Genomic DNA, 17,724 nt, shown 5'->3' with positions numbered 1-17,724 from the left:
CTCCGTTACCTGCAACGCACCGCTCGCCTATTTTTTGTTCTAGTCCCTCTTGCTTCAGTTTTTACACGGCTTCTAAAACGCTTCGCATTTACAATAGTGATTGAGGGGCCCAAAGGTGACTTTAATTTTCCATTGAGCTGAGACGTCACAGCCATCATAACCGCTAAGAAGGGATGCCGCGCCTTTGTGGTAATTATGGGTTCTGGCCTTTGAGAAGTTTGCGCCGTTCACTGTCCCCTGCGAGGAGAAGACCAACTTATTTCTGTTCCCTGTCTGTTCAGAGGACTTTACCCCCACGCCGTGTCTGCCTGTGTGAACTCAAGCCTCTGATAAGCTCTCCATTTTCTGCCAGGGCTGAGGTGTCTGGAAATCGGACAGTTTAAGAGGCCTCCGTCCACCGCGTCTCCTGGCCGCTGTGCCTTCTGTACGTCACGTACTCAAAGATGGCCGCCCCCAGAGCGGCGAGGCGACGCCGACGCGGACGCGTCTCCTCCTGAGGAAAAGCCGGAAGGCCGCATTCCGCTCTCCATGGAAACGCGGCTGACCGTCTCTGGAGGTTTAGAGGGGGAGGGAGTTGGGCGAGGGGCCCAGAAGTGGAAGAAGTTTAGGGAACTAAGTTCAGCTTTTAAGAGGTCGCGGCGATTCCAAGGAGAGTCAGGTCAGTGTGTGGGTCAGGGCGTGGAAACGTGGTGGGAGGGAGCTTTCTGAGGGCGTCTGCGTTGTTGGTGGCGCTATATGGTGGAGGTAGCGCGGGGGTTGGGGGAGGCGGGGGCGGGTGTTTCCTTTTGGAGGGGAGCTGGTAGGAGTCCCTGGTGGGTGTCTGTGATAGGATATCTTTGGGGTCCCTCATGGAGGGTCTGGTGGTCAGTGATTAAAGGCCTGAATAGATCAACGACCAAGAGTACTGAGGTCAGGGATTGTGGTCCTCGCGGGTCACTCCCCAGTGGGGCTCAGTGATTGAGAATCGATGGGGTGGCTTTTGTCAACGAATGTGACGTCTGTTTCACATTCTGGATTAATCTGAGGCTCAGTGATCGATGAATCATTAAGGGAATCCAGTGTACGTGTGTGTCTACTCCAGGTTTTCGTATTTTATCTGGCGGGGTGGTGGTCTTTTGTGTAGAGACAAGTGAAAGCTGAAGTCTTTTCACAAGAGCCCTGGCGGGTGTGTGTGTGTGTGTTGAGCTCAAACTTTGGCTGCTGGAACAGACTTGATGAACGTTAACATTTCCTAAAAGTTTCAGGTCCGAGTACCTCCTCCACGATGCGTTTTCTAATCCTCTGGCTTTCCACAACAACCCATGCTCTTGAACCTGCAGAAAATGAAAGTTTTTTGGGGGTGAAGGGGAGCGGATGAATAAGCTTTCTATTTAACATTATGTTTTTAAATTACTGCGCACAAATTAACAAGAGCCTATTTTTATCCTTCCTCTTGCAAATGTACTGCATATTTTTATGGGTGTTTCAGGTTTTGTATGTTAGTATATAAAGGCGGCTATTTTCCCAGTATTTATATTTTTGAATTGTTTTCTAAATTTGTATTTATAACTCGTATTCCTTTTCTCTGTCTCCCTCTTTTTTTCTATGTGTTTCTTGTTCTTCATATTGAAGTGTGTATATAAACACTTTTTTTTTTTTTTTTTTTTTGAGATGGAGTCTTGCTTTTGTCGCCCAGGCTTGAGTGCAATGGCTGGGCTCACTGCAAACTTCGCCTCCTGCGTTCAAGCCATTCTCCTGCCTCAGTCTCCGAGTAGCTGGGATTACAGGTGCCTGCCACCATGCCTAGCTAATTTTTTCTATTTTTAGTAGAGACAGTGTTTCACCATATTGACAAGGCTGGTCTCGAACTCCTGACGTCAGGTGATCTGCCCATCTCGGTCTCCCAAAGTGCTGGGATTACAGGTGTGAGCCATCATGCCTGGCCGTATATAAACACTTTTAAATATATATAAAGAATTTTAAAGAGGTGTGAGGGTAACATTGTATAAAGGAAAAAATGTAGTTTCTCACCATCCATATGGCCTGATTTAAAAAACTGATGTGAGAATTACCTACTGCTTAGGCATGATGCTATGTGGATTCTCCTTTGTGACCTCCCCTTTCATCTTCATGTTACTTCCACACTTCACCAAAGAAAGGCATTTGGCCTACATTGAGGGTCTTGTGTTTTCATTGGTTTGAGAGAACCAAATAAAGAGACAAATATTCAGGGCCACGTGTTAAGGTGAATGTACCCCTGAAAGTTGTTTTGCTCTTCAGTCCACAGGTCCTGGCTACCCTGGGAAGAGACAAGAAGTAAATGAAGAAAGAGGAAGATTCCAGGACCTAGATATGATTTCTGTGGACACCCTTCACTGGTGACTGAAGTTTCTAAATAGAAATTTAAGGCATATCCAGAGGAGACAAAGACAGAGTATCCCAGGTGCTGGCCATTTCCCACAACAGAAGAAAATGATCAATGCCCAGGTGACTTTTTCTCTATTTTATTCTCTCCTTTATTCCATAGTGGATTTGTAGAGACCCGTAAGAAATCATTTCGGAATCTAGAGAGAAATAAACTTTAAATCTAACTACAACATCATGGCAAAGTAAGATCAGGAATATAGTGTTTATGTGATTCCTACAAAATGACTGATGTTGGAAAATAATGCCTGACTAGAAGATCCTTTCCATTACCTTAGCTCTCAATTTGCATCTGATGTCTCTGACAGCCAGTACAAGAAAGTCACGCTAAGTTATACAGTGACTGTGGGGAGAAAGCAGACAGGTTCCTCAGGAGATTATTATTTCATGGCACTTAGATCTCAAGAAAAATTTGCTATTCTTCCCAGAGGTGATATGGTGAACAGTGTTTTGAACTAGCTTTCTAATAAAGGCAGAAGATTTCTTACTGCTGTTTATTACAGGGTTCCTCAGAGACTCCTATGGAAATAGACCAGGCAAACTCAGTGGAAACAGTTTTTTCAGGGGACGAAAGCAAGGCCACACACTCAAGTCTTGCGTGTCTGTGTGAGCTTATTTAGGAATAAAATCTAAGTGACCTAGGAAAATGGAAGGTGTGCATAGCTTCCATTTTCCTGAACAGGTGGCTGAACTGGCATTAACTGCAGATTTGGCATTAGGGAGTTGTCTGATAAGATCTTGAGTCATTGGGTGCCACGTTTGATAACTCACCTCATCTCAGAATATACAGTATCCTTCTGCATTTTCACCTCCAATTCTTGCATACTTATATTGCTTTTATTTTTTGTAATTACATAAATTACTCATGGATTCCAAAGGGAAAAAATTCTTTTTTTTTTTTTTTGGTTTTTGTTTTTTGAGATGGAATCTCATTCTGTTGCCCAAGCTGGAGTGCAGTGCGTGATCTTGGCTCACTGCAACCTCTGCATCCCGGGTTGAAGGGATTCTTCTGCCTCAGCTTCCTGAGTAGCTGGGATTACAGGTGTGCACCTGCATGCCTGGCTAGTTTTTGTATTTTTAGTAGAGATGGGGTTTTGCCATGTTGGCCATGCTGGTCTCGAACTCCTGACCTCAGGTGATCCACTCGCCTCGGCCTCCCAAAGTGCTGGGATTACAGGTGTGAGCCACTGCACCTGGCCCCACAGGGAAATAAATTCTGATGATGAAGTACACACTGGTTAAAAAAGTAAATTTCCAGGCCGGGCACAGTGGCTCACGCCTGTAATCCCAGCACTTTGGGAGGCTGAGGCAGGCGGGTCACCTGAGGTCGGGAGTTCAAGACCAGCCTGACCAACATGGAGAAACCCTATCTCTACCGAAAACACAAAATTAGCTGGGTGTGGTGGCGCATGCCTGTAATCCCAGCTACTGAGGAGACTGAGACGGGAGAATCGCTTGAACCCGGGAGGTGGAGGTTGTGGTGAGCCGAGATCACGACATTGCACTCCAGCCTGGGCAACACGAGCAAAACTCCATCTCAAAAAAAAAAAAAAAAAGTAAAAATAGATTCCCCCTTCATAACTTTCTTCCGAATCCTCTTGTACTGCTTCAACAAATGTTTGGTAGCACATACTTGCTGTCACTGAAATGTGTGCATCTCTGTATGTATGTGTATTTATAAATCTATGTGTTTTATGTATGTGTCTGCATATATAAACACATTTATTATGACTTCTTTTGCTTCAGTGGAATCACATTCCACCTGTTGGTCACCTTAGATCAAGCTTGTACAACCTGTGGCCTGTGGGCTGCATGCAGCTCAGGATGGCTTTGAATGTGGCCCAACACAAATTTGTAAATTTTCTTATAATGAGAATTTTTTGCATTTTTTTTCCAGCTATCGTTAGTGTTAGTGTATTTTATGCGTGGCCCAATGCATTTCTTCTTCCAGTGTGGCCCAGGGAAGCCAAAAGATTGGACACCCCTGCTTTAGATAGTATAGTTTTAGAATATAAAGGAATAATCACTGCAATTAATTGAAGAATATTGACCGTATAAAATTCCATTTGTCTAAAGTCATACATGAAAACATTGTTAAACTATGTAAAGTATTTAGATGAGTGCCTGCCACATAGAAACTGATACATGGAGTCCTTTGTGCCTTAAATCTTTGCCAATACTTAAAAATATGACATTATCAAATTATACAATTTTCAATGATCCAATATTCTTTTGTCTTATTTTGCATTTTCCTCATCACAGGTGACGTTGAAAGCCTTCTTGTGTGTTTCTTGGCCAACTGGATTTTTTTCTCTTGTGAAATGCCTGACTTTATGATTTTTACATTAAAAAAACTTTTTTCTTACTGGCTAATGAGTTGCTTATATCTACTATATATTGATCTTTTGTTTATTGCAAAGTTTTTTTTACCCTGTCATTTTTCTTTCAGCTTTGTTTGTGATCTGTTTTTCAATGTAGAAATTAAATTTTTTTTCTCATAAAATTTTTCCCTTTTTTTTCCCTTTATGGCTTTGAACATTAATATATTTCATATTTGCTTCTGCTTCCACAGGTTCTTTTGCTTTCTGGCAAGGACTTTAAACAGGAAAAACTTATTTTTGAGTATGAAATTAGGTAGAAACCTACATTTTTTTTTCTAACAGATTTATTTCTCGTGTGAAATAATTCCCGAATATGATGAGATCAGCAGCATTAAGAATTTGCAGACTCCAGCAAGTCTGTTCTTTTCTCTGTGTATTAATCTCTGTGATTATATGGGGATAGATTATCCCATCAATTTGCACCTAGCTCTTTCCTGCCTCAAGTTCCTACTACCATGTGATTATAAGTCATGTTGAGACAGGAGAGTGGCAGTTTAGTTGACAAGAGGGTCTCAATTTATTTTCCAGTGGCATTCAGGGCTAGGCCATACCATACAATTTGCCCAATTGCCGCAGAATCAAGACATTGAAGACATTATTCTGCCCTTTTCTTGCTTCTTTTGTTTCTGTGGAAGTCAGTTGTTAGGACATTTTATCTTTCTTTTGATGGTAATGCATCTTTTCCTTCTATTAACAGTTGTTTGCATAATGTTATATGTGCATCTGATGTTCAGTAGTTTCAGTCTGATGTGTCTAGATGCAGATTTTCTGCTTGGCTTTGTTGATTTATTAAATTTGAGTTATAGGATATTTAATCAGTTCTGAAAATTTCTCAGATATTTGGAAATTGCTTCTCTTATTTGAATATAATATTTCAAAAACTGTGTATAGGCATATGTTAGGCCTCACTCTGTCTTCCATATTTAGTAAACTCTCCTTCATACTTTCCGTCACTTTGTGTCTCTGCTTCCTTTTTCAGTTATTTTAATTTTTTGAGATAGGGTCTCACTCTGTCACCCAGGCTGGAGTACAGTAGCATGATCACAGCTCACTGCAGCCTCAACTTCCTGGGCTCCAGCGATCCTCCCACCTCACCCTCCCAAGTAGCTGGGATCACAGGCGTGTGCCACCGCACTTGGCTAATTTTTGTCTTTTTGGTAGAGATAGGATTTCACCATGTTTCACAGGCTGGTCTTGAACTCCTGAGCTCAAGCTGTCCACCTGCCTCAGCCTCCCAAAGTGCTGGGATTACAGGTGTGAGCCACCACACCTGGCCCTGTTATTTTTTTTACTGTGAATTCCAACTCACTAATTATCTCTTCAGTGTATTTAATATAACCTGTTAATAGACACACATACCTGTGACTGTATACGTATATATACATAAACGTATATTTATATGTATGTGTGCATACATATATATTTAATATATGTTTCCAAGAATAAGTTTTCCCAATTTGGTTACTCTTTAATAGTTTCTCATGTTTTCTATACATTTCTATTTTTTAATCCATTTAATAATTAAACATGAATGTAGTGTCCTGTGGTTCTAGCATCTGAAGTCTCTCCATGTCCTATGCTAGTATTAGCTGGGAAGGCTTACAGTGAATGAAACAATTTATATCAGATATCTAGATGTCAGTAGCATATACTTTCTTGACTGGTCAATAGATACCAAAATTAAAATTTATACATAAAACCTGCTTTTACTGAGAGGATTTGATATAAAACCTTAATTTTTGTTGAGCAAATGGGGCACTGTACAATTATAGAATACTTGGAGATTCTCTGGCAATATTAAAAAATACAATAGACTTAGAGATGGATGCAGTCTATATGGTTAATGTGAGCGGGACAACTTTCCTTCACATTCTTTTCATGTCAGTAAAAGATAAACACTTCCTATTAAGCAAGGCTCTGTTTTCTTACAGGAATTGCTGACACTGGAGGATGTTACTGTGGAGTTCACCTGGGAGGAGTGGCAGCTCCTGGGCCCTTTTCAGAAGGATTTGTACCGGGATGTGATGTTGGAGATCTACAGCAACCTGCTATCAATGGGTGAGGACAGCTGCTCTGTGTCACCTGGAGGGTGCCCAGTCTGTGGCCTTTGCTTTCTCAGTTGCTTACCCTTGGAAGTTACTGCAGTGCTCTGAATATTAGATTTTTGGCACATCCTCTGGCTTCTGATAAAAGGATATACAGTCACCCCTCAGTGTCCAAGAGGGATTGGTTTCACAACTTTCCATGGATATGAAATCCACAGATGCTCAAGTCTCATATAAAATGGCATTGTATTTGCATATAACCTACACACACCTCCTCCTGAATACTTTAAATCATCTCCAAATTATGCCTGATACTTAATACAATGTAAATGCTATGTACATAGTTGTTATACTATATGTTTTAATTTTTTTTTTTATTGTTTTTTTTTTTTCTTTAGAGACAGTGTCTCGGTCTTTCGCTTAGGCTGGAATGTAGTGGTGCCTTCATGGCTCGCTGCAGCATTGAACTGGGTTCAAGTGTTCCTCCTGCCTCAGCCTCCTGAGGAACTATGCCTACAGGTGCAAACCACCATGCTTGGCTAATTTTTTTTTTTTTGTAGAGATGGAGTCTGTGTTGCCCAGGCTGGTCTCCCACTCCTGGCTTCAAATGTTGGTTTCATGTCAGCCTCCCATAGTGCTTGGATTATAGGCAAGAGCCACTGCACTTTGTTTTTTTTTTATTGTATTTTTTTTATTGTTTTTTAAAAAATATTTTCAATCCATGGTTGGTTGAATCCCTGGATGTGAAATTTTCAGATATTAAGGTCCGACTGTAATCTGCCCTTTCCTGAGATAGAAGCCTCTACTTTCAGATGTGAAAACTGTCTAGTTACTTAAATGCAACATTCTCTCACATTACATACCCCAGCCCAATCCAGTGTGTCTGTCTTCTATCATTTCCCATAAACAGGTTATCAAGTCAGCAAACCAGATGCACTCTCCAAGTTGGAACGAGGAGAAGAACCATGGACAATGGAAGATGAAAGGCACAGTCGAATCTGTCCAGGTACGTGAGAAGCAGCAAGATGCGTAAGTCATATTATAGTCAGTGAAAGAAGGCTGTATGGGTGTCTGAGGACACAGAAGCAGTGCCTACGTTAGGAATGGGAATCATTTTCCCTCCACAAAAAACCCTTCCCATCTTATTTTAAGGTTGCATTCTCCTTTAGTACCATACATCTGTCCTGGTGTTGTATTGAATGTCCTCTACCTATGGAGTTCTCTTCTTAAAAGTCTCTACTATTTTTGTTTACTGTTTACCTAGAAAGGACTGTTTTATGTCCTACATCAGTTCTAGACCAAACCAGGTCATAACTTATGTCTGTCTCAGAGTACTTCCTTTGTACATTTGATTTCTGCTTTTCCTTTAGTTCATCTTAGACAGTAGCATTGTATTCATTTCCCTAATGTGTTTTTCCCATTATAGATTTGTTTTTTCAACAGCTTAGATAATTTACATACCATACAATTTTCCAATTTAAAGTTTATTTTTCAGTGCTTTGCAGTGTATGAACAGTTATGTAACCATCACCATAGTCAATTTTGGAAGATTTTCAAAGTATCACTTAAAAAAAAAAAATTGTTTCCAAGCCCCCAGCCCTAGGCAATCACTAATCTACTTTCTTTTTCTTTTCTTTTCTTTTTTTTTTTTTTTTTTGAGATGGAGTCTCACTCTGTCACCCAGGCTGGAGTGCGATGGTGTGATCTCAGCTCACTGCAACCTCCACCTCCCGGGTTCAAGCGATTCTCCTGCCTCAGGCTCCCAAGTAGCTGGGATTACAGGCACGCACCATCATGCCCAGCTAATTTTTGTGTTTTTGTAGAGACAGGGTTTCACCATGTTGGCCAGTTTGGTCTCGTACTCCTGACCTCGTGACCCACCTGCCTCGGTCTCCCAAAGTGCTGGGATTACAGGTGTGAGCCACCGTGCCTGGCCTGTACCTTTTATCTCTATAGATTTGCCTGTTCTGGACATTTTATATAAATAGAATCATGAAATATATGGTCTTTTGTGTCTGGCTTCTTTCATTTAGCATAATGTTTTTGAAATTCTTCCATTCTTTAGCATGTATCAGTGCTTAATTTCTTTTTATTGTTGAATAATATTCCATTGTATGGATATACCACATTTTATTTATCAATTCATCTATTGAATTGACATTTGGGTTATTTCTACTTTTTGGCTTTTATGAATCATGCTGCAATGAACGTTCATGTACAACTTTTTCAGGAACGTATGTTTTCATTTTTCTTGAGCCTTCACCTAGGAGTAGAATTGCCAGGTCATTTGTAGTCCAGGAGGGGGTGCAAGTACAGTACTTCTGGTCCTCCTCTCACTGTGGATGTTACATCTGTTCCCAGCCACAGTGTGTGACAACACAGAGTATTGACAACTAGGGAAGTTCACTTGAGCCTTTGGTGGCCAGAGTTTTGATTAGGTTTCAGTCACATACAGCCCACATGGCTTTTAGTCTTCAGCCTCTCACAGAAGTCAGGCTAATACCTAGAGTGTCTAGTTTTTCCAAAGGCTGGAACTGATATGGCATGGGCCAAAGCCCCTATCACAAATCATATTGTTAAACTGTCCAGTGGCTAAAGCCACCAGGCAAACAAAGACACTCCTATGGGCCAGGACATTCCAGGGGCCTAGAGATCATTTCCTAATAGCTAAGAACAAATGCTAGATCTCTCTTTGGATGAGGTTAGAGCTAGATCCTCACTACACAGAAGATTACCATAAAAATTAACAATAAAGGGGTTAATTAAGGAATACAGAGAACATAGAGCATATGGCAGGATAGTCAGAATTGCAGCAAGAGTATGATGTGCACAAGGCATATCTAGATTTTGAATTAGGAAGATGGTGACATGAATTAAGAATGAAGGCATGGGTCAGGTGCGGTGGCTCATGCCTGTAATCCCAGCACTTTGGGAGGCCTAGGTGGGGGGATCACCTGAGGTCGGGAGTTTGAGACCAGCCTCACCAACATGGAGAATCCCCGTCTCTACTAAAAATACAAAATTAGCCGGGCATGGTGGCTCATGCTTGTAATCCCAGCTACTCAGGAAGGCTGAGGCAGGAGAATCGCTTGAACCCGGGAGGCAGAGGTTGTGGTGAGCCAAGATTGTGCCATTGCACTCCAGCCTGGGCAACAAGAGCACAACTCCATCTCAAAAAAAAGAATGAAGGCATGAAATAGGAATTGTGCAAGGCCATGGGCCTGACTATCAAAAGATTGGCCTCAAGTTGGCCAAATACAGGTCAGTGATAGAAGCTGCTTGTTGGAGAAATCGTGGAGCAGAAACATGGTAATATTCATGGTAATGTAAACTTTTTTTTATCAAGATGACTTTTGATTGTATATATGAGTAATTGAGGTAGCATGGTTGAGGGTTGGTTAATTTTATATTTTTGTCTTTTCATAAAATATCTTGCTAGTCTGACCTTTCACTTGGATGACAGCAGTGTAGCAATAATAAGAAACAGCTAAATATCTTAAGAAAAACTGAAGGTGAAGATGCCACAACCTTTGTCTAGAAGAAGTTTATCCTTTAGTACAACTTAACTGATGCTGAGACATAAATGTAGCTTACTGAAGTAGATGTTATTGGTGGCAGATGAGGAAACAGTGTATCAGGGACATTGAAATGGGAAAAATTGGATATGACCTTTTTTTTTTTTTTTTTTTTTTTTAAGGTAGAGTCTCACTTTGTTGCTCAGGCTGGAGTGCAGTGGCACGATTTCGGCTCACTGCCGCCTCGACCTCCTGGGCTCAAGCGATCCTCCCACCTCAACATCCCAAGTAGCTGAAACTACAGGCGCATGTCACCATGCATGCCTGGCTAATTTTTGTATTTTGTGTTTCACCATGTTGCCCAGGCTGGTCTGGAACTCCAGAGCTCAAGTGATCTGCCCACCTTGACCTCCTAAAGTGCTGGGATTACAGGTGTGAGCCACCGTGCCTGGCCTTGATATGACTTTTCTACTGCATGCAGAATGTGATTGAAGAAAATGACAGTTTTCATATCCCATGCAGCAGCACATTTTCTTCTGAAGGCAACTACATGGTACACTGGCCAGTTGCAAAATTCCCTATCATTGTTTTCCTGTTTCATAATTAATGGAACATATGATAACGCAACACAGCTAAACCAAAGGGTGGAGTGTTGACTATAGGAGTTGTTCATTAAACGTGATGGATGTTTTTGGAAAGTTAGATGGTAGTCTACAGATTGAAGAGCGGCAAATTTAGTAACAATTACCACACAAGAGTCTATCTCAGTTGACTTAATTTCAACAGATGGAGATTTCCAATTCTTACTTGCCAGGCAACATGTACGTGAATGTATTTATTCTATATATCTCAGTAAGCATATTACCCTGATCTTTGTATTCACAGTTTGGTTCCTCTAACAGGGCTTAAATAATCCCAAAACCAAATGTTGGAATGTCTACAACCTTGGTTCTGTACCTTCATCTTTCATTCTACATGTCTTCTCAACATGGTATCCTGGCTCAGTGCCTTGGCTCACACCTATAGTCCCAGCACTTTGGGAAGCAGAGGTGGGCAGATCACTTGAGCCCAAGAGTTCAAGACCAGCTTGGGCAATATGGCAAGACTCCATCTCTACAAACAATACAAAAATCAATCAGGCGTGGTTGCATGTGCCTGTAGTCCCGGCTACTCAGGAGGCTGAGGTGGGAGAATTGCTTGAGCCTAGGAGGTGGAGGTTGCAGTGATGCAAGATTGTGCCACTGCATGCCAGCCTGGGTGACAGTGAGACCCTGTCTCAAAAAAAAAAAAAGTCATTCAGTCCTTTTTTCTCAAATAATATGTATGTACTGATTATTTCCATGCTGCCTTCTCCATTTATACCTCCAACCAGATTCTTGATGTCTGTGTTACATATTTGATAACCATTTCAAAGTGTGTTTCACAGTATATACTTTACATGTGCTGGACTGCAGTAATATTTGCCATCTCATTATCAGATGCTGTCATCTACCCAGTGGCTCAAGCCATATAGTTAGTAATCTTTGAGCCCTCACTTTCCTCACTCTCCCCATTGAATTCATCATTTAACCTTGTCTTTTCTTTATACAAAAATATCCTGCTTTTCTCCAACTCTCATCATCTACACTGCTCCATCAAACCACACTTAACATCACCAACTCCCTTCTTTTTTTGTTCCTTCTTATTGTTTTTCCTAATTAGAATTCAGCATGAGTGAAAAGAAGGCATATTTTGTATATCCCAAATGCCAGCAGAGTGCCTTGTCCATAGGAGTCATTTAACAAATAACTAGTGGAGTGAATAAATACAACCCTCAGAATTGTGAATCAGTTGCCTTTTCCACCTTTGTGGTCTGGTGTCTCCCAAAATTTTGTGGAATGGTGTTCCTCCAAGCCCTGTTGTTTGCTTGTAATAATGACTTGCTTGTATTTTACTGTGTCCGCATGTTTTGCAAGGTCCTGTTTAGAAAGCTGTCAAATCGATATAGATTGTCAACTGCCTCACCTTATTTGCACACAGACTGCTTTTACTTTTTGGTTTGTTTATATTATTATGTTTTTACCAAAGTGTATACATGAAGTTGCTTTTATACTATTATTGTAGTATTGTCATTAAATAGCGATATTTAAAAACACCTGGCCAGGTATGGTAGCTCATGCCTGTAATCCCAGCATTTTGAGAGGCTGACGTAGGGGGATCACTGGAGGTCAGGAGTTCAAGAGCAGCCTGGCCAACATATTGAAACCCTGTCTCTACTAAAAATACAAAAATTAGCTAGGCATGATGGCACATGCCTGTAATCCCAGCTACTTGGGAGGCTGAGGCAGGAGAATTGGTTGAACCCAGGAGGCGGAGGTTGCAGTGAGCTGAGATCATACCACTGCACTCCAGCCTGGGTAACAGAGCGAGACTCTGTCTCAAAAAATAATAATAATAAACAAAATAAAACACCAAGGATTTTTTTCTCTAAGAAAACAGTTTTATCCCCAACAAGATTATAAAAGGATTCATTGTTCTCTTCTTTCCTAGAAAACAACAAAGTTGATGATCATCTGCAGGATCACTTGGAAAATCAAAGGATGCTGAAGAGTGTGGAACAATACCATGAACATAATGCATTTGGAAATACTGCCTCTCAAACCAAAAGCCTTTGTCTTTTCAGGGAAAATCATGATACATTTGAGTTATATATAAAAACTTTGAAATCAAATTTAAGTTTAGTCAACCAGAACAAAAGCTGTGAAATTAACAACTCTACTAAATTTAGTGGAGATGGGAAATCATTTCTTCATGGTAACTATGAAGAACTTTATTCTGCAGCTAAATTCTCTGTAAGTACAAAAGCCAATAGCACTAAATCCCAAGTCAGTAAGCATCAGAGAACTCATGAAATAGAAAAAAACCACATGTGCAGTGAATGTGGGAAAGCGTTTGTCAAGAAGTCTCAGCTCACTGATCATGAGAGAGTTCATACAGGAGAAAAACCTTATGGATGTACTTTGTGTGCAAAAGTGTTCTCCAGAAAGTCGAGGCTAAATGAACATCAAAGAATTCATAAAAGAGAGAAATCTTTTATATGCAGTGAATGTGGAAAAGTCTTCACCATGAAGAGCCGTCTGATTGAACATCAGCGAACTCATACTGGAGAGAAACCCTACATATGCAATGAATGTGGAAAAGGCTTCCCAGGCAAGCGTAATCTCATTGTACATCAGCGAAATCATACTGGAGAGAAATCCTATATATGTAGTGAATGTGGAAAAGGCTTCACTGGGAAGAGCATGCTTATTATACATCAGCGAACTCATACAGGAGAGAAGCCCTACATCTGTAGTGAATGTGGGAAAGGCTTCACCACAAAACACTATGTCATCATACATCAACGAAATCATACAGGAGAGAAACCGTATATATGCAATGAATGTGGGAAAGGCTTCACCATGAAGAGCCGTATGATCGAACATCAACGAACTCATACAGGAGAGAAACCCTACATATGCAATGAATGTGGAAAAGGCTTTCCCAGGAAGAGTAATCTTATTGTACATCAGAGAAATCATACAGTAGAGAAGTCATATCTATGTAGTGAATGTGGAAAAGGTTTTACTGTGAAAAGCATGCTCATCATACATCAGCGAACTCATACTGGAGAGAAGCCCTACACATGCAGTGAATGTGGGAAAGGCTTCCCCTTGAAGAGTCGGCTGATTGTACATCAGCGAACTCATACTGGAGAGAAACCTTACAGGTGCAGTGAATGTGGGAAAGGTTTCATTGTGAATAGCGGACTGATGTTACATCAGCGAACTCATACTGGAGAGAAACCGTACATATGCAATGAATGTGGAAAAGGTTTTGCCTTTAAGAGCAATCTTGTTGTACACCAGCGAACTCATACTGGAGAGAAACCCTTTATGTGCAGTGAATGTGGAAAAGGCTTCACCATGAAACGCTATCTCATTGTACATCAGCAAATTCATACAGAAGAGAAATCTTGTATATGTAGTGAATGTGGAAGAGGCTTTGCCAAGGAAACTGAGCTTGCTTTACATAAGCAAGTTCATACTGGAGAAAAACCTTATGGATGTAATGAATGTGGTAAAGGCTTCACTATGAAGAGCCGTCTAATTGTTCATCAACGAACTCATACAGGAGAGAAACCCTTTGTATGCAGTGAATGTAGAAAAGCCTTCTCCTCAAAGAGAAATCTCATTGTACATCAGCGAACTCATAATGGAAACAAACCCTAACAATGCAATGGACATGTTCATGCCTTTGGGAAGAAAATCTGTCTTGTACAACATCAGAGATTTCACAGTATAGATTTTCTACATGTGTACTGAGTATGAAAAATCATATTTCAAAATCCAGTGTTATTCACTAGGATGAATGCTATCAGTGTCAGAAAGGCTTCAACATGAATTCAGGCTCTGAATTCTTTGATGTACCAATGTATAGAAAATTACTTATCTGAGAGAGAGTCTGTGGATTGGGGGTAACCTTTCATTTGTCAACCTTCATTAAAACTATGACAACGTCCACATGACAAATGTGTAAGGTACATAGTCCTTTTGCAGAGAATCTGAACTGATTACATACAAACAAATTCATGCAGAGAGAAAACCATGTTAGTAATGTGAACTGATTAAACAGCAGTGTGCTCCTAGCATACATGCATATAGGCAGTGTAGAGCAGCCTGTTGCTAGATTTTCACCCTTGGAAGACAATGCAATTTGCAGGAGCGAATTTTAATGAATGCAGAGAATGCACTAGTGCCTTCAGTGATTAATTACCTCATATTTTATGTCACAATAAACATGTAGGAAATAAACTTGATACATCCAATGCAGAAAACTCTTGAAAATTTTCTAAGTAACTATGTCTTGAAAAGTATTTACTGAGATAAATCTTACAAAGGAGGAGGCTAGGAAAGCCTTCTATGGGAAGAAAGACCCTATCTCTTCAGTGATCATAATAGATCATCAATGAACTTACACATACTAGCAGCATTATCCTGGGAAAGCCTTTGCCCAGAAATAAAACCTTAACAGTTGGCAGATATATTTCATACTGGAGAAAAAGTTTCAGATGGCAGTGAATACACTAGGATTTCAGTGATACATGCTGCCTCATCATTACTTCATACAGAGATAAAACTTATATGAAGAGTAACTTTAAAAAGGATCAGGAAATTCATGAAGTAAAAAAGTCTCATGAAAATGATACATAATGCCGGGCACGGTGGCTTGCACCTGTAATCCCAGCACTTTGGGAGGCCAAGGTGGGTGGATCACTTGAGGTCGGGAGTTCGAGACCAGCCTGACCAACATGGTGAAACCCCCCTCTCTACTAAAAATACAAAATTAGCCGAGCATGGTGGCTCATGCTTGTAATCCCAGCTACTCTGGAGGCTAAGCTGGAGAATCACTTGAACCTGGGAGGCAGAGGTTTCAGTGAGCCAAGATTGTGCCATTGCATTCCAGCCTGGGCAACAAGAGTGAAACTCTGCCTCAAAAAAAACAAAAAAAAACCATATTTGAGGACTGTCACAAATCTAAACTCATGATACACTTGATATCTATTCTGTGACAGCATACCTTGCATCATATTATCAATGATTCCATAATTGTAAAGCGGGCTGTTCTTATCACCGATTAAATTTTAATCCTATATATAACACAGGTGTTTTCTGTGCCAACCTGGTGTTATTTATTAGTTCTTACATATTATAGGCCCCAAATTTATTTTTTTCAATTTACTGATAAATGTAATTCAGTATATTTGGATGTGTTTATCCAAGTTACTAGGTACCATTATGTAGTTTACAAAAATGCCTTAAATGTTATTTTTCTAAAATTTGTTTTGAAATAATTCTAGATTCACAAGAGATTACAAAATATACAAAAGTTTCCTGAGTATTCTTTGCTTAGCATCATCAATGTTACCTTACATAACCATAATAATAAAAACCACGGAGTTCTGCTCTTGTTGCCCAGGCTGGAGTGTAATAGCACGATCTTGGCTCACTGCAACCCTGCCTCCCAGGTTCAAGAGATTTTCCTGCCTCAGCCTCCTAAGTAGCTGGGATTACAGGCACCCACAACCACGCTCGACTAATTTTTGTATTTTTAGTAGAGACGGGGTTTCACTGTGTTGGCCAGGCTGGCCTTGAACTCTCAACCCCGGGCGGTCCACCCGCCTCAGCCTCCCAAAGTGCTGGGATTACAGGCATGAGCCACCACGCCTGGCCTCCTCTTGCTACCTCTTTATACTCACACTGTCCTCCCAATATGACCCATGGTAGCCACTGATCCCATTACCCTAATTTTGTTATTTCAAGAATGCTATTAAAATGGAATCTTAAGGTACGCAAGCTTTGAGATAGGGCTTTGTTCACTCAGCAAATTACCCTTAAGATCTATCCAAGTTGTTAGGTGTCTAAATAGTTTTAATTTTTGTTACTGAGTTAGTATTCTTTTAAATGGATGCACCAGGGTTTGTGTATCCATTCACTGTTGATGGACATTTGGGTTGTTTCCAGTGTTTTGCTGTTATAAATAAAGATGCTGTGACTATTTGTGTACCCAATATTGTGCGAACGTTAAGTTTTTATATATTTGGGATAGACACTGGGGGCATGACTGCTGGCGAATATGGTAAATGTGTTTAACTTTATAAGAAATGGCCAAACTCTTTCCCAGAGTGGCTGTACTAGTTTACATTCCCACCACCAATGTGTAAGCATTCCATGCCCTTTCTAGCTCTTGGCATTGCCAGTGTGCTTTAGCTTTCCTATTAGGTGTGTGGTGGTATATGATCATGGCCTCAACTTACACACCCCTAACACAAAATGATATTAAGCATCTCTACATCCACTGAGAACCATATCAAGTAAAATTGTAACTTTTGCTTCCAACCAGCAAACCCAATGTTTAAAACTCAAAAGAATATTATATTTTATAACATATTTACCCTTTCTGTTCCTTTTTCTTCATTCCTGATGTAATATTTCCTTTAGTTATTTCCTTTTTGTGCGAACTTCCTTAATCATTTCTCTTTGAGCAGGCCTGGTGGCAAAAAATTATTAGTTTCCCTAGAAACAGGGTTCCTGTTTTCTCTATCCAGAGTTATTTCCCTTGATCTAATGAGATTTAATCCAGTTTATAAATGGTGAGTTCTCTTTATAAAAGTAATAGACATTTGCCATATAGTATTGTGGCAGAATTCAATCCCTGACTCCATATTGAGTAATTTACTTCTTTGAAAATATTTTTTGAGCTTCTACACCATGGCAGGCATGTTGTAGGCAATGGAGACACATCAATGAACAAAACAGGCAAAGTGCTGGCTTTGATATGACATACAGTCTGGTGAAGGAG

At 40.4% G+C, this 17,724-nt stretch overlaps 1 protein-coding gene across 2 annotated transcripts; it reads left to right on the top strand.

The window, feature by feature from the left end:
• The first annotated feature begins 495 nt into the window (after positions 1 to 495).
• ZNF432 (zinc finger protein 432) lies at positions 496 to 15,526 on the top strand. 2 transcript variants are annotated; one of them, XM_009436172.5, is made up of 5 exons: positions 496 to 658; positions 2,260 to 2,466; positions 6,716 to 6,842; positions 7,740 to 7,835; positions 12,874 to 15,526. In XM_009436172.5, the coding sequence occupies exons 2-5, from the start codon at positions 2,452 to 2,454 to the stop codon at positions 14,592 to 14,594; spliced, it is 1,959 nt and encodes a 652-aa protein (XP_009434447.1). In that variant the 5' UTR covers positions 496 to 658; positions 2,260 to 2,451; the 3' UTR covers positions 14,595 to 15,526. The 2 variants fall into 2 exon arrangements, with proteins under 2 accessions (XP_009434447.1, XP_009434449.1); XM_009436174.5 differs by lacking the exon at positions 496 to 658 and adding an exon at positions 984 to 1,060.
• Positions 15,527 to 17,724: the final 2,198 nt, after the last annotated feature.

This window comes from Pan troglodytes, chromosome 20, assembly GCF_028858775.2.
Source record: "Pan troglodytes isolate AG18354 chromosome 20, NHGRI_mPanTro3-v2.0_pri, whole genome shotgun sequence".
Lineage (NCBI taxonomy): Eukaryota > Metazoa > Chordata > Mammalia > Primates > Hominidae > Pan > Pan troglodytes.
Note: the sequence above shows the minus strand (reverse complement) of the source record. Positions and strands in the feature narration are given on the sequence as shown.

Excerpts from the sequence above, each read along its gene's own strand:
- ZNF432 (XM_009436172.5), top strand. Across the intron at positions 6,843-7,739 it reads CAGCAACCTGCTATCAATGG|GTTATCAAGTCAGCAAACCA; the intron begins GTGAGGACAGCT and ends TCCCATAAACAG. Across the intron at positions 7,836-12,873 it reads GCACAGTCGAATCTGTCCAG|AAAACAACAAAGTTGATGAT; the intron begins GTACGTGAGAAG and ends CTTCTTTCCTAG.